Source organism: Nipponia nippon, unplaced genomic scaffold, assembly GCF_047370975.1.
Source record: "Nipponia nippon isolate SJK-2023a ecotype South Korea unplaced genomic scaffold, ASM4737097v1 scaffold_1, whole genome shotgun sequence".
Lineage (NCBI taxonomy): Eukaryota > Metazoa > Chordata > Aves > Pelecaniformes > Threskiornithidae > Nipponia > Nipponia nippon.
Window position 1 is genome coordinate 166,532,167 of NW_028262290.1, and position 18,668 is coordinate 166,550,834.

Sequence of the window (18,668 nt, forward strand, 5' to 3'; positions counted from 1 at the left end):
GCGGTGTCCCCAGGGCTCAGCATTGGGGCTGGTTCTGTTCAATATTTATTGATGATCTGGAGGAGGGGATCGAGGGCACCCTCAGTCAGTTTGCAGGTGACACCAAGCTGGGTGGGAGCGTCGATCTGCCGGAGGGCAGGGAGGCTCTGCAGAGGGCCCTGGCCAGGCTGGAGCCATGGGCCCAGGCCACGGGGTGAGGGTCAGCAAGGCTCAGGGCCGGGTCCTGCACTGGGGGCACAGCAACCCCAGGCACCGCTGCAGGCGTGGGGAGGAGCGGCTGGGAGCTGCCCGGCGGGAAAGGGCCTGGGGGGGGTGGTCGACAGCCGCTGAACATGAGCCAGCAGGGTGCCCAGGTGGCCAAGAGGGCCAGTGGCATCCTGGCCTGTATCAGGAACAGTGTGGCCAGCAGGAGCAGGGCAGGGATCGTCCCCCTGTGCTGGGCACTGGGGAGGCCGCCCCTCGAATGCTGTGCTCAGCGCTGGGCCCCTCACCCCAAGGCGGCCATGGAGGGGCTGGAGCGTGGCCAGAGCAGGGCAGCGAGGCTGGGGCAGGGGCTGGAGCCCAAGGCTGGGGAGGAGCGGCTGGGGGAGCTGGGGGGGCTCAGCCTGGAGAAGAGGAGGCTGAGGGGAGCCCTCATCGCTCTCTGCAACGGCCTGAAAGGAGGCTGGAGCCGGGGGGGTCGGTCTCTTCTCCCCAGGAACAAGCGATGGGACGAGAGGGAACGGCCTCAAGCTGCGCCAGGGCAGGTTTGGGTTGGGTATTAGGGAAAGTTCCTTCCCCGAAAGGGCTGTCAGGCCCTGGCCCAGGCTGCCCAGGGCAGGGGCTGAGTCCCCATCCCTGGAGGGATTGAAAAGCCGGGGAGATGTGGTGCTTGGGGACATGGTTTAGTGGTGGCCTTGGCAGCACTGGGTTAACGGTTGGACTTGATGATATTAAGGGTCTTTTCCAACCCAAACCATTCTATGATTCTTACAAGCCCCCTTTCAGCACGGCAAGGCCGCAGTGAGGTCTCCCCGCAGCCTCCTCCTCTCCAGGCTGAACCCCCCCAGCTCTCAGCCTGTCCTCCCAGCAGAGCTGGGCCACCCTCGGAGCATTTCGGTGGCCTCCCCTGGCCCCGCTCCAACAGCTCCATGTCCTTCCCGTGCTGAGGACCCCCGAGCTGGACGCGGGGCTCCAGGGGGGTCTCCCCAGAGCGGGGCAGAGGGGCAGAATCCCCTCCCTCGCCCCGCTGCCCACGCTGCGGGGGATGCAGCCCAGGAGACGCTTGGCTTGCTGGGCTGCCAGAGCACATCGCCGGCTCGTGGCCAGCTTTTCATCCCCCAGCACCCCCAAGCCCTTCTCGGCAGTGCTGCTCTCCACCCCTCCATCCCCCAGCCTGTGCTGACACCGGGGGTTGCCCCCACCCAGGTGCAGGACCCTGCCCTTGGCCTTGTTGAACCCCATGAGGTTCACAGGGACCCCCCTCTCCAGCCTGCCCCGCTCCCTCTGGATGCCATCCCGTCCCTCAGGCGTGTGAACTGCACCGCTCAGCTCGGTGCCATCTGCAAACGTGCTGAGGGTGCGCTCGATCCCGCCCTGTCACTGATGAAGACACCGAACAGCGCCGGCCCCAGCGCGGACCCCTGCGGGACCCCACTCGCCACTGGGCTCCATCCGGACATCGAGCCGCTGACCGCCACCCTCCGGAAGCGACCACCCGGCCTTGGCGGCCTGGCGGGGGAGACCAGGCCCCGCCTCATCCCCGGCCTCGCGTAGGGCCGCCCGCCGCGCCCCAAGCCCGACCGCGCCGCGGGGATGGCGGCGGCCGATAATGGCGGTCGCGCTGCCCGGCGCACCGGAAGTAGCGCCGCCTGGGCCAATAGGCGCTCGCCGTTCCGTGATGACGTATTCAAACTGCGCCGGCGCGCATGCGCAGAGCCCTTCCCTGCCGGGCCGGTGTGCGGCTGGGGCGGGCGAGGTCAGGAGCGGCGGCGGCGGCGGCGGTGGCGGGAGGGGAAGGGGAAGGGGAAGGGGAAGGGGAAGGGGAAGGGGAAGGGGAAGGGGAAGGGGAAGGGGCGGAGGCGGGGGGGAAGGACCGGGGGTGGACGACCGGGCCCGGAGGACCGGGCCCGGGGGGGGCTGAGGGGAACCGGCTGGGGTGGGGGGAGCCGGGCCCGGGCGGGGTCTGAGGGGAAGCAGCCCGGGTATGTGCGGGCCGGGCCCGGGGGGGCTCTGAGGGCATAGCCCGGGGGGGTGGAGCGGGCCCAGGGGCTCGGGGAGCGGGGCCTGGGTTGGGCAGGGAGGGAGTGAGCGCAGGGAGGGTGGTGTGGGGAAACTGGGAGCCGCTGGGGAAACGGGGCCATGGCCCTAGAAGTCTGTGGGAGCCGCCGGCGGGGCTGGCGGGGAGCTGGGTGTGCGCCGGAGCCGCTGCTGGGGGTCCCGGAGGTGGGGAGGGGAGGTGGGGCAGCCCCCGGGGGCTGGAGGCAGCTCAGCCCGGGCAGCGGAGCGCGGAGCCGCTTCCAGAGGCGGAAGCTTCCGTCTCCATCTCGGTGTTTTGCCAGTCGATGGCCAGAAAGCTTTTATTGCCCTTCACACCCAATATTGCCCGTGGAAACTTTCCTTTTCTCACAACCATTCATTTCTCACCCCATTCATGGCGGTGTTGGTCGACAGCCGTCTGAACATGAGCCAGCAGTGTGCCCAGGTGGCCAAGAGGGCCAGTGGCATCCTGGCCTGTATCAAGAATAATGTGGCCAGCAGGAGCAGGGCAGGGATTGTTCCCCTGTGCTGGGCACTGGTGAGGCCGCACCTCGAGTGCTGTGTTCAGCGCTGGGCCCCTCACCCCAAGGCGGCCATGGAGGGGCTGGAGCGTGGCCAGAGCAGGGCAACGAAGTTGGTGAAGGGTCTGGAGCACAAGGCTTATGAGGAGCGGCTGAGGGAGCTGGGGTTGTTTAGCCTGGAGAAGAGGAGGCTGAGGGGAGACCTTATTGCTCTCTACAACTGCCTGAAAGGAGGCTGTAGCGAGGTGGGGGTCGGTCTCTTCTCCCCAGTAACGAGTGATAGAATGAGAGGAAACGGCCTCAAGCTGCGCCAGGGCAGGGTTAGGTTGGACATTAGGAAAAACTTCTTCACCGAGAGGGTGGTCAAGCACTGGCCCAGGCTGCCCAGGGAAGGGGTTGAGTCTCCACCCCTGGAGGTATTTAAAGGACGGATAGATACGGTGCTTGAGGACATGGTATAGATGGACTTGGCAGTGATAGGTTAGCAGTTGGACTCGATGATCTTAAGGGTCTTTTCCAACCTTGACGATTCTATGATTCTATGATAAATCGGCTGCCTCCTCCTTTTTCCCTCTGAAATTCTCCCGCTCCTAAAGGGTTTCTTTTCCTTCCGTAGCGTTCCTGAAATGCGGCGCTGACCTCCAGCCGCTTCCCGCCCCCGGCCTTCCTTCCTTCCCCCCTCGCCTTCCACCATGGCAGCCCGCTTGGTGCGACGCTGCTGCTGGCGGCACCTCGGTGCCTTCCTCTCTACTCCCTCGGCGGTCCCGGCTTCTCTGCTGGTGCCGGTGGGGAAGGTGGCGATGGCAAGAGCTCTGCCTCAAGCACCGTTCGCTTTATTTCGTACTCTGAGCCCTTCCAGCTGGGCAGATGGATTCTCAGTCAGAGAGCAGGTGGAGGACAGCGGAAATCCAGAGCACAAAGTGATCGGGGAAGTGATTGAAACGGCCACGAGTCCTCAGGAACTCCTCCAGTTGAGCGAACTCCATGCTCTTAATAGCAACGAAGCCTCGCTAATAATTACTCAACTTTCCCGCCTTGCAGTGGAAAAAAAACTGGAAACGGAGAGTATTCTGCAAGATGAACGTTTCCAACAGCTCATCACCATCACGGATTCCCAGGTAAGTTCACTCCTTGCCACGGAAGCGTTTTGGGGAAAGCATACGAGGTGGAAAGCAGACGGTGCTCCTGGGATTGAACCGGCGTGGCCGGCTGCTTGTTTAGGGTTTGTACTTTGCCTTTCCAAGTAAAAGATGAAGTTGAGGGGACCAGGAGGTGAAATTATCAGCTCTAGGCAGGATGCCTGATTATTTCTATCTAAAAGCGCTGCTTTTTGGACCAGAGACAAAATGTAGTGGAGAGATCGTCCTTGTTAAATGATGCCTTGCTCCTGTTCCCATGAATTTTTAGTTTTCTCGGTAAGATAAAGCTGCGTCTTTGCCAGTTTTGTGGCAAAGACATGTCAGAGCCGGACAGCGGAGAAGCCACCGGGTGAGATGGGAGCATCCGAAGGGAACCAGCGCACCGCGCGCGACACGTCGTACTGTCAGACCTCGGCAGCGCCGTCTGCTGCAGTCCATGCTCGCCCAGCCGGCTGCTACGGGAACTCCTGCAGCTCGTGGGCCCCGCGTCCTGGGATCACAAGGTGGTTTGGGTTGGAAGGGACCTTTGAAGATCACTCAGGCCAGCGCCCCGGCCATGGGCAGGGACATCTACAACCAGATCAGGGTGCTCCGAGCCCCGTCCAGCCTGGCCTTGAATGTTTCCAGGGATGAGGTGTCCACCACCTCTGGGCAACCTGGGCCACTGTCTCACCACCCTCCTCATAAAAAATTTCTTCCTTATATCCAATCTAAATCTCCTCTCTTTCCATTTAAAACCGTTGCCCCTCGTCCTGTCGCTACAGGCTTTGGTAAAAAGTCTTTCTTCATCTTTCTTATAAGCCCCTTTATATATCGAAAGGCCACAAAAACGTCTCCCCGGAGCCTTCTCCTCTCCAGAGAGCAGAGCAGAGGGGCAGAATCCCCTCCCTCGCCCTGCTGGCCACGCTTCTTTTGATGCCGCCCAGGAGACGCATGGCTTTCTGGGCTGCGAGAGCACGTGGCCGGCTCACGTCCCGTTTTTCACCCCCCAGTACCCCCAAGTCCTCCTCCACCAGGCTGTCCTCGATTGTGCCGGGCGCTTCTTATTTCTCCTGATCCATAATCTCTGCTCCCTAAAACCTGTCCAAGGATAGCAGAGAGGTGGGATTTGTCCTGAGGGTGCCCGGTTGGCTCCCTTGAGCTGAAATGCTTCCATGCCGCTGTATAAGTGTAGGAAACTGCCAAGAGGGACGTGGCTAGGGATTTTGAGATGTAAAGCAAGCAAACTCGCTGCAAACGCAATTATCCTTCTCCAACGAGCTGTTATTGCAGCCGCAGTCGTAGCTAACTGAATGTAAGAGGTTGTTGTGTAGATGCAGAGACTCCCTGATGAAAAAAAACTTAAAATTAATTGACTTGTGATGTCCTTGTGTCGACGAGCCGGAGATTTTGAACAGTAGGTGAGGTGTGGGCCAGGACAGCGTTGAGGGAAAGGGCTCGTAACAGACCGCGAGATGAGTTTTGTACGCGTGAACAGGTGAAAAAGGCGAGGGACCGGCCAGGGGAGCAATCTGGTTCTCCTTGTGACCTTCTGAGTAAGCCGGGGCAAATCACGAGCTCTGATGGCTTTCTCAGCTGCATCCCAGACTATGATTTTTCTGATTTTAGTAGCCCCCCAGGGCAGCGCTCAGGTCATTCTTGTGCCCGAGGTGCTGAGCCGTGCCTGAGCAGCACTTTCGGAATTCGCCGTGCCGGTGGAAGCACTGGAGTTTGGACAGGCCAGAGAGTTAAAGCCTTTGTTTCCCCAAACCCGCAGGGTCCCTCCTGCCTGAAATTCAACGTCTCACAGCACTGCTTCGCTTGCCTCCTGCGCGGTCGCTCCGAGAAGCAACTCCCTGTTTCTGAAATAATTTTGTAACGTTGAATATTCTGTCAAGCAGCCGCTGTGCTCTGTACCGGGGCGGCTGGCGCAGTGATGCTTTCTGAAGGGCCCGTCAGAACTGACGTTGTGCTAAGGATCGGGTTTGGTTTTATACAAATCAGGAGAGCTTTCCGGCTGGAATTGCCTTTTAGTGCTGCACGGCAGCAGCAGAGTACAGCTGGGGAAGGTCGGGGCTGGAAATAAAGAGGTTCCTGGCATTCACTGATGGGTGCCAAAGGAGGTGAAAGCTGGAAGACCGATTGCTGGTGGAAAATCACGAGCTCTGCCTCACGTCGGGGCTGCCGGCGGGAAAGCAGCCAGCAGTGGCCAGGCAGAGGAGTTCAGCGGGCAGAGAGTGGGACTGGGCAAGTCCTCTTGTTCCCTGCAGCCAGTGGGATTTGTGCCCGGCCTCCTTTTGGAGTCACTGGAGAGAAATCGGAGCTTTTAGGATAAATTTCATCTGACCTGAGGTGCTGAGGCGAGTCGGAGTCCCGTGGCATCCCCCGAGACCTTCAAGTTTCTGCCCCTGAATTCTCTTTCCCACTGCTTTTTGTTTTACCAGCCACCCGTGTCATATCCCAGCCATGCCACAGCTTAAGTGCCTCCAGAGAAGGGTGAAGTCTACTTAAATATTTCACCCAGCCGCTAGCAAATCTGCGTAGCTTCCTTCTCTGACGCAGAGAGAGTTCACCGCCTGCACGGCAGCTCTATAAGCGATGTGTGGTTACCTCTCAAGCCTCATCCATGCCGCTGGGATCGGTGCGTGGCTTCGGCTTGTGGTACAGGCGTTGAGGTTCCTCTTCGTCCCCTGGTCGCTCCGGTCTGTCTCTGACTGTGCAGGCTACACCAATGAGGAGGAGCAGAGGCGTCGCGTCATGGTGGGGGACACCTGGATGTCCTCGGACTGAGGAGAACTCTCCTGCTTCCCCCTCAACGCTGCGCAGCTCTTTCTGTAGAGGCAGAGTGTTGCCTGGTGTTTGGCGTGACTGGCAACTGAATGCTCTCGTGCTCTCTCTGATCAACACCTTTCCCTTATTTCTCTTCGCTGCCCAGATTTCTCAGGTGTGGAATAACACCTTGGTGAACCTCCTGAAGAGCCTCTACTCCCTGGGGGTGAACAGCAACAGGAGGGAGATGCAGTCGGTGGAGCAGGAGGTGCTGTGGCGGCTGCGGCGTCTCACCTTCAGGCAGCTCGCCTCCCTGGCAGAGTTCTTGGTGGTCAAGCAGGGGAAGGAGAGCAAGCTGCTGAACGAAGTCATCAAGAAGCTGGAGCTGCGTTGGACAGAGCTTGAGGGCACCCGAACCGTGGTGACGCTGATGGGCAAGGTCGGGCACGTGTCCCCAGCACTGATGGACCGGCTGGAGGACAAGGTAGGGGCTCGGGCTCTCCCTTCCGCCTCCGTTCCCTGCAGGTGACAACAGTAGGAGGGAGAACCCCGTCCCCTTCAACCCACGGGAACGCTAATTCCACACAGGCTGCGCTCGTTGCTGCACCAGAGTGCTTTGGTGTGCGCTTACGGGTTGCTGTTCGAGCAGCTTCCCGTGCACGGGTGCATCTAAGAGGGGTTTCCATCTGAGGAGCCATGTAGACGGGGGGGTTTGCACTCACCAGCCCCTTCCCAATCCGTACTGGTGCGAGTGGGTGACTCGCACTGGGCTGCGCTGCTGGAAGGTGGGCTGAGCTGATGCGTTTTACTTTGCAGCTGCGGCAGGTTCGCAGAGAACCCGCTCGAATTTCCTTAGCTCAGCTGGCAAGCGGTAGCTTACAGAGCCAGCATAACACAGCTGCCAAAAACATGGTCCTTTGCTTCTCTGTACAAGCCAGGCTGTGCGGGGAGCTGGGATGAGGAGCGTCCGTGCTGTCCTCGCCTTCTGGCTGCCTCTGGGCACCCGTCAGCTTCAAAGGGGGCAGGTCTGTCCCCTCCGGTGCTCAGTGGGTCCCTGTTTCTGTCGCTTGCAGGAGCAGGGAAATGTCCTTTGGGTCGGAATCACTGCAGGAGCCCTGACTGCAGCTGCGTCAAATTCAGTCCTCGTCCAGCCCATGCTGGGGACTGGCCAAACGGCTGCCACAGCAATATCTGTAGCTTATGAGCCCCACCATCCCTCTCCCTCGACCCTGGGGATAAATAAATGCTACAGACACCGGCATGTGACAAGGCAGAATGCTGTAGCTGGATCTGACGGGGTTGTCTGCTTATGCAGAGCCCAAACTAACGATGTTGGGTTAGTGTCCTGCAAACGAAGCAGAAATTCCAGTGGAAAGCAGGGTGCTGATCCAGCAACGGGTGCCTTTCCTCTGTCGGTCTTTGCCTGACAGCGTGTTACGGTGCCTGGATACACAACAGGAGTGGACGCCGAGGTCCTGCCGGCTGGGGGAGGCAGAACCGGCAGCGGGGAGATCCTGGCTGAGAGGACGAGGGTCTGCTTCCCCTTGCCCTCCCTCCGCGTGAGCCGTTACGCTGGCTCCCAGCCGCTTAGCCTCGCTGCGTGCTCGCCAGTTCCACTCCCCATCAGCCTCGGAGGGGCTCTGCCGGTAGCGATGGTGCATCCCGCTCTGAATAAAGCCTGTATCCGCCCCTCTCTTTCTGCTTTCCCTTTACATCCCTGCTCCAAACGTTTCTTGGCAGGCTCTGGAACTTGCTGAACAGTTCAACCCCGATGACATCCGGAAAATAACGCTGGCTCTAGCCTACCAGAACCGGCGCTGCGTGCCTCTGCTCCGAGCCTTGTCCTACCACCTGATTCAGAAGCACTTTGAGCTCAGCCTCAACGTCCTGATGGACCTGATTTTCGCCTTTGGTAAGCGGCTCGGTTGTATTGGGACCTGCTGGATGTTACGTGTGGCAGAGCCCGGCTGATTTTGGGCAGTCAAGTGGGGATCTGATGGCATTGCTACCACGGCGTCAAGGCCAGGTGAAGGAGAAAGGCTGGCAGGGTACGTTAGGCTGGACCTAGCACACCGGCCAGCACAGCTGGGTAGTACCAGCTCCCAGCCCAGGTACGCCTGGTGCCTCTCTGGTGTACGGTGCGGTTAGCGCAGCTCGTGGCAGTGGTACACCCCGGTTTTCCTTCCAGTGCATGGGAAGCAGGGAACTTGCGATGAGAGAGCGCTTCAGAAGGGTGGTCGGGGTGCCAGGGAGCCCCTCCGCCCTGCGGCGTAGGCAGCTGGTGAGCTGGGATCCCCCAAATGGCCCCAAATCCTCTCTCACCTCCTCCCGTGGGTTTCTTGGGGAGCCCCTGCCTCTGTTTCCTCACTTGCAAAACACCGCCCTCGGTAGCAGGAGGGCTGGGCTTTTTACGTGGGGACAGCGGCACCGAAATAGCCGATTTCTTTCCACCCAAGATGTCCTAGTGACAAGTTCATTGTCATTGGGGAAGCGCTGGGTGCTGAATCCACGCTCTTCAGCAGGTGAGATGCTGCAAGTACTTTTACAAGCGCTGGCAGACGCTCGGGGCAGGGACAGCCACCTTGGTGGTGTTCCTGGCCGCGGGGTAAACCAGAGCCACCGCATACTCGATGGTGACAGAACCTGGTGCAAAACAGCTCTGTTAGCAGTGGGGTAGCACTCATTGATAACCTGGTTTATGATCCCGGGCGTCTTAGTTCTCTGGTTCCTCTTTCCGTACAGTATTGCGTGTTCCTGCCCTCCTCTTACTGTTGGTAGCCAGTGGAAAGCCCAGACTAACAAACAGGGATAAAGCCCGGACAAACAGGGATAAAGGAAGCCAGGAGAGCCAAGAAGGAGCTCTTTTTCAGTTGATTGTCCAGCTCCTGGTGGTGGGAACAGCTCTTCTGACAACCACTGGGGCCAGGACAGCTTCCGTGGGTTAGCTACACACTCAAAATAAAGAAATAACCCCAGTAGACCCGGCCTTGGGGGGAGCTCGTGCTTCTCTCGTTGATGGTACCGGCTTACTTGCTGTCAAGTTGATTAATCTGGAACGAGTTTCAAGGAAAGCGGTGGATGCTCCATGTCGCGGCCTCCAAATCCGTGCTGGGCACCTTTCTCGGGGGCCGGGCTGTAGGTGCTCCAGCTCAGGAAGGGCAGCCGGATGGTATATACGGGCCTGGGTCAGACGCAGAGATCGGACAGGGCAATCCAGCAGTTCCCCAGCCTTAAAAACGTACAAAGTGGACAACTACAACGGCTGGACGTGGTTTGGGAGCACGACTGGCTCCTGCAGGCTCTGGCAGCGCTGTAGCCGCTGCGGTGGGGATGCTCTCGGCTGGGATGCTGGCACGCGGCGCCGACGTTTCTCTTCGATGCTTGTAGCTGCCGCGTCATTGCATCAGGGTGGTTTGTACCTCTCGTGGCTGCTGCAGCCGGTCTCAGACCCTGCCTGTGCCCCTCTCATGGGGACTGTCCCCTCCTGGCTGGTCCACGCCGACCTCCAGGGCTCGGTGCTGCCGGTTGCTGATCGTTGCTTGCTTGTTCCTTGCCTGGCGTGAGGTTCCCAGTAGCCTTAGCGAGTTCTGGGCTCTCCTGGCCAGACCAGGATCTGTAGATGGAGATACTGGGCTAAAATCTGCTACCAGCACTGGGTGGAGGCTGGAGCCATGAGTTGGCACTGGGATTGAGAGCTGGTGGGTGCGGTAGGACCCGGCAGAGACTTGGTCTGACCAGAAAGGATGGGGCCAGGCCAGCTGGGGGAGGCAGTACCGGTCTCCCAGCCTCCTCTGCTCCTAATGAACGGCTTCGTGCTTTCCCTTGTGCTGCTGCCGCCCGGCCAGGCGCAGCTCCCGTACCAGCTCCTTGTAAGTGGCTGCCGCTTTCTCTTTGCTCCTTTAAGGAAAACTGAATTTCCACCAGCCCCAGGTCTTCCAGAAGATAGCCACCGACCTGCACCCCCACGTTCCCACGATGACGCCCATCGAGGTGACGCGCTGCATCAGATCCTTTGCCCTCCTCAAGTGGCTCAGCCTGCCGCTGTTTGAGGCCATCGCGCAGGTGAGGAGGAGGGGGCTTGGGGGGGACAGGGAAGCCCCCAGTGGCACCAGTATGACTGTGATCCCCTCCCAGTTCCCAGGAGATGGGAGCAGTTTCTCCCCACCTCTTCAGAGATGCTCTCTGAGATGTCGTCACTGTTTTCCCTACCCAGCCGGTGGCTGTAATCGAGTCTGACAGGACTCGCTGTTCATCTTCCGCTAAAGTCAGCGCTGGGAAGCCGTGCTGAGCTGGGGCCAGTCCCGGCTCTGTCTGAGCCTCCGCTCCCGAGTGCCAGCGCTGCCTCTGTCCCCAGGCGCCTTCCCAGCTCTGCCCCAGTTTATGCGCCTGCACTTTTGCATCCGTACCGGAATATTACAGAGCTCTGCTCCCACTCACGGCTTTCCCTTGTGCCGAGATAAAATCCCGGGGAAGCACTAAAAGATCTTGCGCTCGTGTTTTCCCATCTCACCATGGGGCCGGATGCGTCCTTGGCTGACGCTTTCCATCTTCTCCTGTCCGTACTCCTGTAGGACAGACCTAAACCTCTGGTTTTGCCCCCTCTATCTTCCAGTATGCCATGGACAGCACCAAGCAGTTGTCGGTCACCCATCTGTGCAGTATCATCCTGTCTTTTGCTCGCCTGAACTTCCAGCCCAGTGGAAGCGAGGACTTCTTCAACATGGTAACCTTCTTTTCCTCCTCTTCATCAACCTTCCTCCCTCCCTCATCGGTGGGAAGGCTGCACGTCTCCTTCTAGCACATCCACGTGCAAAAGTGGGTGTTGGATGGCTCAATCCAGCCGTTAATGTTGTGGGAAGGGGGAGCCCAGAGCTCAGCCCAGGCTTAAAAACCCGCACTGCGCTCCCCTGGCTGCGTGCCGGGCAGTAGCTGAACCAGTTAGTCCATGGCTGGCTCGAGTCCCCGCAGGCTCGCTTTTCTAGCAGATGCAAGCAGCGTGTGGGTGTTCACGTGCCCTCCTGAACTCCAGTTGCTGTAATTAACTCTTTATAACGAGGCCATAGGCGGTGACGGTTGCACGGCCGTTCCTGGCAGAGCTGTGTGGCTCTCCCGGCCGAGCCAAGCCCTCAGTCTGGTAGCGCTGAGGCTGCTCCCCTGGCTCTGGGGAGCTGGTGAGAAGGATGGAGGCTGCCACGGGCAGACGTGCTCGCTGTCTTCCTGCCGGGGTGAGGAGACTTGAGCAGCTGGAACAGCCAAACAGAGGGGAAGCCTCCTGCGTGGTTTAGTGAGGGGCTGGCAGGAGGCGAGCGTGGGGCAGGGGCTGTCCTTGGCGTCCTCCTGCCTTCCCCGGCTGGTGGAGGCAGCCAGGCTGGCCTCTGAAGCGGAGGAAGAAGTCACCTTCACCTCCTCGGGGACAGATTTATGCTGACGATTTCCAGAGAGGAGCTGCGTTGTTGCTGAGTAAGCGGGCATTCGCCGAGCGTGGCCTGCCCAGCCCCACCTGCGACGCGCGGCTGAGGAGGAAGAGGACCCAGATACGGGTGTTTCTAACCAGCAGGACCCTGCATCCCACCACAGGGCAGCCTGTCGCCCATGGCCAGGCCAGCTTGGGGAGCAGGGGTTCTCCCCGGGGCAGCAAGAAGGGCAAAGTGTGGAAGTAGCATCCAGGGCCAGCATTAATCGTGGCCACCATGAAGAGGGATTTTGTAGCAAGTGCAAAACTACTCATTTTTGAGGCGTTGCAGAAAAGTTCTCCAGGGTTAACAGGAGAAACCCCTGCAGGGTGCAGAGCTCCAGGCTCTTGCTGTGATTCCTGGACAGACATCCTGACACCACTGATACAGCCTCAGACCCCTCCAGCTCCGTTTACGGCAGGTTTTAGTTGCAGATCCTGAAGAGGTTATCGCCTCCAGCCCTGCCTTTTCTGAGCGCTGCCCTCGTGGCAGGGCTGGCTGCTGTGGCGCGTTACCCCTGGCTGCTGTGGCTTGCTGCTGGGCTTTCTGATGAGCCCCCTGCAGCAATGTGGCACTCTGGGCCAGCGAACCACAGCTCACGAGCTGCAGGGTCACATTAGAGCGATTTTAAAATCTCCCCTCCGCAAATAACCCAGCGGGGAAGCACTGCTGGAGAGGAGACAGGGCGCATCGGGTGCACCGTAACGCCTCAGGGGTCTGTCGAGCTGCCAGACCTGTGCGTTCACCTCGGGATCGAGGTGTGGGCAGCGCTGAGCCGAGCTGAGCTGTTCGGTTTCCCTCTCTGCAGGTCCACGAGGAGCTCCAGAGCCAGCTGGACGGCCTGGAGCCTCACCTGCTGACGGACCTGGTGTGGTCGCTCTGCGTGCTGCAGCAGGCCAAGGCTCCCTACTTGCAGCGAGTGCTGGCGCCCGACTTCCACACTCGGATCCGAGGTGAGGTGGGCGTCTCTGCTGGTTGGACGGGGACTGAGAACCTCAGGCCTGGGGCAGGGAGTGGGGGTGCTGAGCCTGGTCCGGCTAAATTTGAGTTAACGGGTTGTTAACTGTTAACCAGGAGGGAACCGATCCCACTGGGAGTGGCTGTAGCAGATCCCTCCCACAGCTCTGTGCAGGGTGCCTGGGCAAGGGGAGCGCAGGGCAGCAGCACCAGGGGAGTTGGGCTAGTGAGAGCCACGGCCTCCAGCTCCGGCAGCCCCCTTGGGCTGTGGATTCGTGCCTGTGTGCGATGGGGGAGAAGGAGAACAAAACAGTGACGGCGAAGGGGATCCACTCAAGCTGTCCTCCTCCATGCCGTCCTGCTCCTGCCTTCCCTTCTCGTTCCCTGTGCTCTCCTGCCTTCCTCCTCGGGTCCTGCCTGCTCTTCTGCCTGCCCAGCCCGAAGCTGAATGTTATAGGGCTGGAGCGGTGCCTGCAGGGTTGAACCGCAGCAGGGTGACGCGTTGCCCTCAACCTTGTCGTGGAAATCGCGTGCCCTAAGGCGCAGCTTGCTCCTCTGCTCTGGCACCGCCTGTGCGCTTCCCCAAGGCTTCGAGAAGAGATGGGAGGGCTTGGTATTTCCTAACAAAACGGTGACTGCTGGGGAGGTGCAGCCCCGTCAGATTTAGTCCCTTCCTCCTCCGTGGCGGGGGCTGGCCAGCCGGCTGCCGCGGCAGCTTCTGTAGTCTGTGGGACCCCGGGGATAAAATCACACCCCAGACGTGGCTCCAGTGGGGCTGGAGGGCCCTGTTGGGCTCAGCCAGCTCGCGGTGGCTTCCTGCGAGCGCCTGGCAGCTGGAGCAAGGCCAGGAACCCTGGCATTTGGCCGGTGGTGGTCTGTGTCTCAACGCCAGCAGGCAGGGACCCATCGTGGGGGGATCGGAACTGGGAATCCCAGTCGGACAGGCTACACAGGCCATCGGATGAAGAGGGAGACCCCGCTGTGGGCTGGGGCTTTGGGCCATGTCTCCAGCTCGGCTTCTTTCCTCCCGCCAGGCGATCAGTCCCTCAAGGCCCAGAACTTACGGCAGAAGCTCATCCACATCAACGCTGCTGCCAAGCTGGAAAGCCCCGACTACCGGGGGCCATTCCTGCCAGCAGAGATGCTGAGCCCCGCGGAGCCGGCGGGGGAGAAGGTCACCCTGCTGCAGAGCAGCCTGCGGGAGGCATTGGCGGGGGTGCTGGGCAGCCGGGACAACGGGCGCTTCGACGTACGCACCGTCTACGGCTGGCACATCGGTGAGTGCGTCCTCTCCCCGCCTCCGTGGGCGGCAGCGGGACCCCATCGGGCACTGCCTGGTGGAGGGAGTCGAACTTGAGGGCTCGGGTACGGCTACCAGGCTTTATCCCTCCTCGTTCTTCAGCCTCACGCCCCTCTGCTTCCTCATCGCAGCTGCCCTGTCTTCTTCCCATCACCTCCCACAACTCGTCAGCGAAGGCAGAGCAGAAACCGCAGCCCAGGGCGCGGTTGTGGGTAGCAGATGCGGGAGGAAAGCCCTCCTCCTGCAGCCGAGCAGCGCCGAGGCCGGTGAAAGGCTTCTGGCTCTGCCCTCCCTTCCCTTGCCGCACCGCCGGCTCTCGTAGCCCACCCCAGGCTCCCCCAGCTCCCTGCTCTCCTGCAGCCCTGTCAAATTCGCTCCCTGCCTCTTCCATGGCGGGGACCGGCCAACCGGCTGCCACAGCAACTTCTGTAGTCCACGAGCCCCACGTCCCCTTCCCGTGGGACACTGGGGGATAAAATAATGCCACGGACATGTCTTCTGCCCGAGGAGATGCTTGGGGAGTGGGCCCTGCCCTACGGCGGTGCGAGGAGGACGCTGTACCCCGGCCGCGCGCACAGAGCTGCTCCGCGGCTCCGGCAAGGGTGGGTTTTTTGGGAAGGGAGCAGCAGGACCGCACGTCGCCAGCCTCGGGGGAGGCGGTGTGAGCAGCATCCAGGCGGGTCTCGGGAGTCCTTGTGTTCCCTCCTTCTCCGTGCAGATGCCGAGATGGTGGTGAACAGCGAAAATAAACCTCTCCCCTTGAAGGACTTTGCTGCTCCCCATCTGCTCCGCTCGGAAGGGACAAAGCCGCTGCCGCTGGGCGCCAGGAGGTGGGTCTGGGCTCAGCTGTGCCCCGCCGTCCGGGCAGGAGCTCGTGGGGAGAGGAGGGGGAAGGCTCTGCCTTCGTCGGTGGCTCACGGCAGCGCCGCGGGGGCTGCCAGCATGCCAAGGACGCCATGCCCAGCTGCGGCCCCCCTCGTTTGGGAGCAGGAGGGGGTGGGCACAGGACAGAAATTGGGGTAGGGCTGTGCCAGCCCCGTGTGGGGCAACGTTTTGCAGCCGGGGCTGCTCTGCCCAGACGAGCTGGTGGAGGCACTGCAGGGGAGGGGGCCGGACGCCGGTTGTGGCCATGGTTTTCTCTCCAGAGAGCCTCTGCCAGGTCTGTCTGCCATGGAGCCCGGCTGTCTGCAGGGCCCCGGGGACTCAGCTGCCTCCTTCCTCCCCTGGAAAAAGGCAGCATCGCCCCGCTCAGCTTGCCACCAGGCCTGGGCTGTGGATAAATTACGCTTGAGCCGCTGTCCTGGTGCTTCTCTGACAGCTCAGGGGCAGGATAACGGCACCAGCAGGACAAATCTGCGTCCCGCTGGCACGGGGCAGTCGGCAGCGCTGGAGCAGGCCCTTCTGCCGCGGCTCCCTTCAGGATCCGGGTGCTGCTGCCGGCTCCACAAATCTCACAGCCTCCCATCCCTTGTGCATCTCCCAGGGTCGCCTTCCTCCGGTGGGAATTCCCCAACTTCAGCAACAGAAGCAAGGACCTGCTGGGCCGCTACGTCATGGCCCGGCGCCACGTCCAGGCAGCCGGCTTCCTTGTGGTGGATGTGAGTAGCCACGGGGAAGAGAGGGATCTGTAATTCCATGGAGATGGAGGAGCAAACACCTTCTGGGGGGGGGCTACCACCTTCCTTCTTGCTCCCCTCACTTCTTCCTGACGTTGGCCCTGAGCGCTCCTTCCTTGCCCGCACCGGGATTAGTGGCTGTGATCCCCTCTGGGCCACCTGTCAGGCGGCCCGAAGGCGGCGGGGAGGGATCTGGTAATCAAGGAGGACGACAGATGAGGTCTTAGGGCGCTGATCCCCTGCACCGGAGCCCTGTGCTCCAGCCGGGTCATGCATTATTTAGCTTTCCGGAGGTAATTATAGCTCTCCTGGCAGGCAGCGAGCCCTGCCCTCCCGCCGGCTGCGCTGGGGAGCCGTCCCTCTGCCCCTCGCCCTGCGGAGCCCGCGGTCAGCCTGAGCTGCGTACCGGCAGCGTGGCTCCTTGGGGGCCGGAGGGCCACCTCTCACCCCAGAGCAACATCATTGTCACCCCACAGTGCTGTCCCTAGCCTGCCCCCCCCTTCCCCGCCAGGACCCTGAGCTTCAGCGTTTCCCCAGCGTCCTCCCCCCTGCTGCCGCGCTTTGAGGCTGATGCGAAGCGAGGTTTGAGGTTCACCGGCGCTGTTTTTTCCCAGCCGTTTGCGTAATTCCCCCCGCAGCCCCCGCGCTGGCTGGGGAGGCTCGGAGGGAGACGGGAGGAGGAGGGAAGTGCCTCTTCCCGCAGCTTCAGCCTTCCCTCCCGGCTGCTAAATATAGAGGCAGGGGTGGGTGGTGGGATCCCCCCAGACAAGGCTGCTCCCTCGTACAGGCTGCCGGAGGCACCGCTGAGGAACGGCAGCCCGGCTCCGGTGGTGTAACGCCGCTGGAGCTGTCAGCCGCTGGCCAGAAAGCAAGTGCCGGGCTCCTGACCCTCTTCCCCAGCCTGCCTGCCCTCCTCCCGCCTGCGACTTCGCTCCGAATAAACATTTCATCTGCCTTGCGCCAGGCTGGGGCTGCTGGGAGAGGCACGGGGGGGAGGGTGGGATGGGCCAACGACAGAACCATGGAGCCCTGCACGTCCTCAGCATCTCACATGAAAAATTAAGCAGGTTTCGGCCCTCGGCGAGGGCCCGGGGACTCTGGCGGCGGAGGCGCTGCTCTAAATCCTCCCCTACGCGGGGAAGGGTGCGCACTGGGGCCAGTACTACACGGCTGCGAGCCGTCCCCGTACAGCTCCCGGTGCTTCGTGCCCTCCCGGCTGCTCACAGAAGCCCGTTGTTCGGTGGTGGTGACGCAGGCTGATTTGGGGACAGTCCTGAATTGTCTGCGTTTTCATCCCCCGGGTGCCGATGCCACCGTCGGGTGGGAGCAGAGGGTGCCCTCGCCCCCGCAGCCTCGTCAAATTCGGTGCCCGCCTCTGCCGTGGCGGGGACCGGCCCAAGGGCTGCCACAGCGACGGCCGTGCTCCGCGAGCCCCACGTCCCTGCCGTGGGACGTCGGAGGCTCAAAATAGGTTACGGACACTCCTCGGGGGCCAGAGGCAGGACTCTGTCGCGCGTCTCGGGGCTCTGATGGCATCGCCTCTTCTTCCCCCGCCACAGGTTCCCCACTACGAGTTCCTGGACCTGAAGCTGGAGCGGCAGCGGACAGCCTACCTCAAAGACAAGCTCAACAAGGCCATGGCCAAAGAGATGGCGAGCTAACCGCGCCGCTCTGCCCGGCGTCTCCGGCAACGCCTGTCCGTGTTAGAAACGTGTTTGAATAAACCCACCGCTGTACAGTGCCGGGGTTTGGGGTGCCGGTTGGCGTCGGTGCCGGTCGGCACGCAGCTTTGCTGTTTCCCGGTGCGGGAGATGGCTCCACGCCGACGCTCGGCGGGACCCGGTTCACCACAGCCCCGGCTCAGCTCCCGGGGGAAGCCGGCTTGAGCCAAGGCTTAGGATTAAGAGCCATCCCAGCCTCTCTTATTCCTGTCTTATTAGCGGGGCTTTGTCCCCAGGCGGCTGCGCAGTGCGAGAGGGGAGGGAGGACGGGCAGGGCCCGTTCCGGTGCCGTGCCACTTCCAGCCGGAGCGGCAGGACCCCCGGTGCCCTGGGGGGTTCTAACCGGGAAGGGTTGGATCCTGCCCTGCCTTGTGCCAGCCCTGAGCCTGGCCCAGTGCCCCCGCAGCGTCCCCTTCCACCCCGCACGCCCCAGCGCGCGCACGCGGTGTCCCCCGTGTCCCGCCGGCCACGTGCGCCCCGGCCGAGGTGGGGACAAGGTGGGTCAGGAAAACCCTCCTGGCCGTGACGCACCGGAGCCGGCTGCCAGGAAGGGCTTTGGGGGCGGATTAGCGGCCATCTGGCCACCAAGACACTGCTGCTCCTTGCCACCTCCCTTCCAGCCCCTCCGGCTGCGGGGGCGCAGCCTGGTCCCCCCCAGCCTGCGCCGCTGGGGGCCGTGGCCCCTCTCCCGGTGCTCTGCCACCCCACGGTGCCGGGAGGAGGCCGCGGCGGTGCTGAGTTGCCAGAGGCGGCCGGGAGCTGCTGAGTCACGGCTCGGGGCTGCTCCTGGCACCGGCATCGTGACCAGGCCGGCCTCGGCGCCAGCCTCGCTCCATGCCCGGGGTGGCAGCCAGTGCCCTGCCGTCCCCGTGCCGGCTGCCAGCCTCGCTCCGTGCCCGGTGGCAGGCACCGGCACCGAGCGCCGGCACCCTTCCGTGCGCTCTGCCTACCCTCGTGCCTCAGTTTCCCCCCAGC

At 61.9% G+C, this 18,668-nt stretch overlaps 1 protein-coding gene and 4 non-coding genes across 5 annotated transcripts; all 5 read left to right on the forward strand.

The window, feature by feature from the left end:
* Window positions 1-1,897: 1,897 nt before the first annotated feature.
* On the forward strand, window positions 1,898-17,713 carry TBRG4 (transforming growth factor beta regulator 4). Its single transcript, XM_087732298.1, has 11 exons — window positions 1,898-1,957; window positions 3,376-3,877; window positions 6,813-7,130; window positions 8,387-8,558; window positions 10,551-10,708; window positions 11,259-11,369; window positions 12,908-13,052; window positions 14,091-14,333; window positions 15,075-15,186; window positions 15,840-15,954; window positions 17,532-17,713. The coding sequence occupies exons 2-11, from the start codon at window positions 3,452-3,454 to the stop codon at window positions 17,631-17,633; spliced, it is 1,902 nt and encodes a 633-aa protein (XP_087588424.1). The 5' UTR covers window positions 1,898-1,957; window positions 3,376-3,451; the 3' UTR covers window positions 17,634-17,713.
* Window positions 7,767-7,904, forward strand: LOC148057707 (small nucleolar RNA SNORA5). The gene has a single exon (XR_015700167.1). It is a non-coding gene; the product is annotated as a small nucleolar RNA SNORA5 (small nucleolar RNA).
* Window positions 13,704-13,820, forward strand: LOC148057708 (small nucleolar RNA SNORA5). Its single transcript, XR_015700174.1, has one exon. It is a non-coding gene; the product is annotated as a small nucleolar RNA SNORA5 (small nucleolar RNA).
* Window positions 14,712-14,851, forward strand: LOC148057709 (small nucleolar RNA SNORA5). Its single transcript, XR_015700170.1, has one exon. It is a non-coding gene; the product is annotated as a small nucleolar RNA SNORA5 (small nucleolar RNA).
* LOC148057710 (small nucleolar RNA SNORA5) lies at window positions 17,319-17,456 on the forward strand. Its single transcript, XR_015700172.1, has one exon. It is a non-coding gene; the product is annotated as a small nucleolar RNA SNORA5 (small nucleolar RNA).
* Window positions 17,714-18,668: the final 955 nt, after the last annotated feature.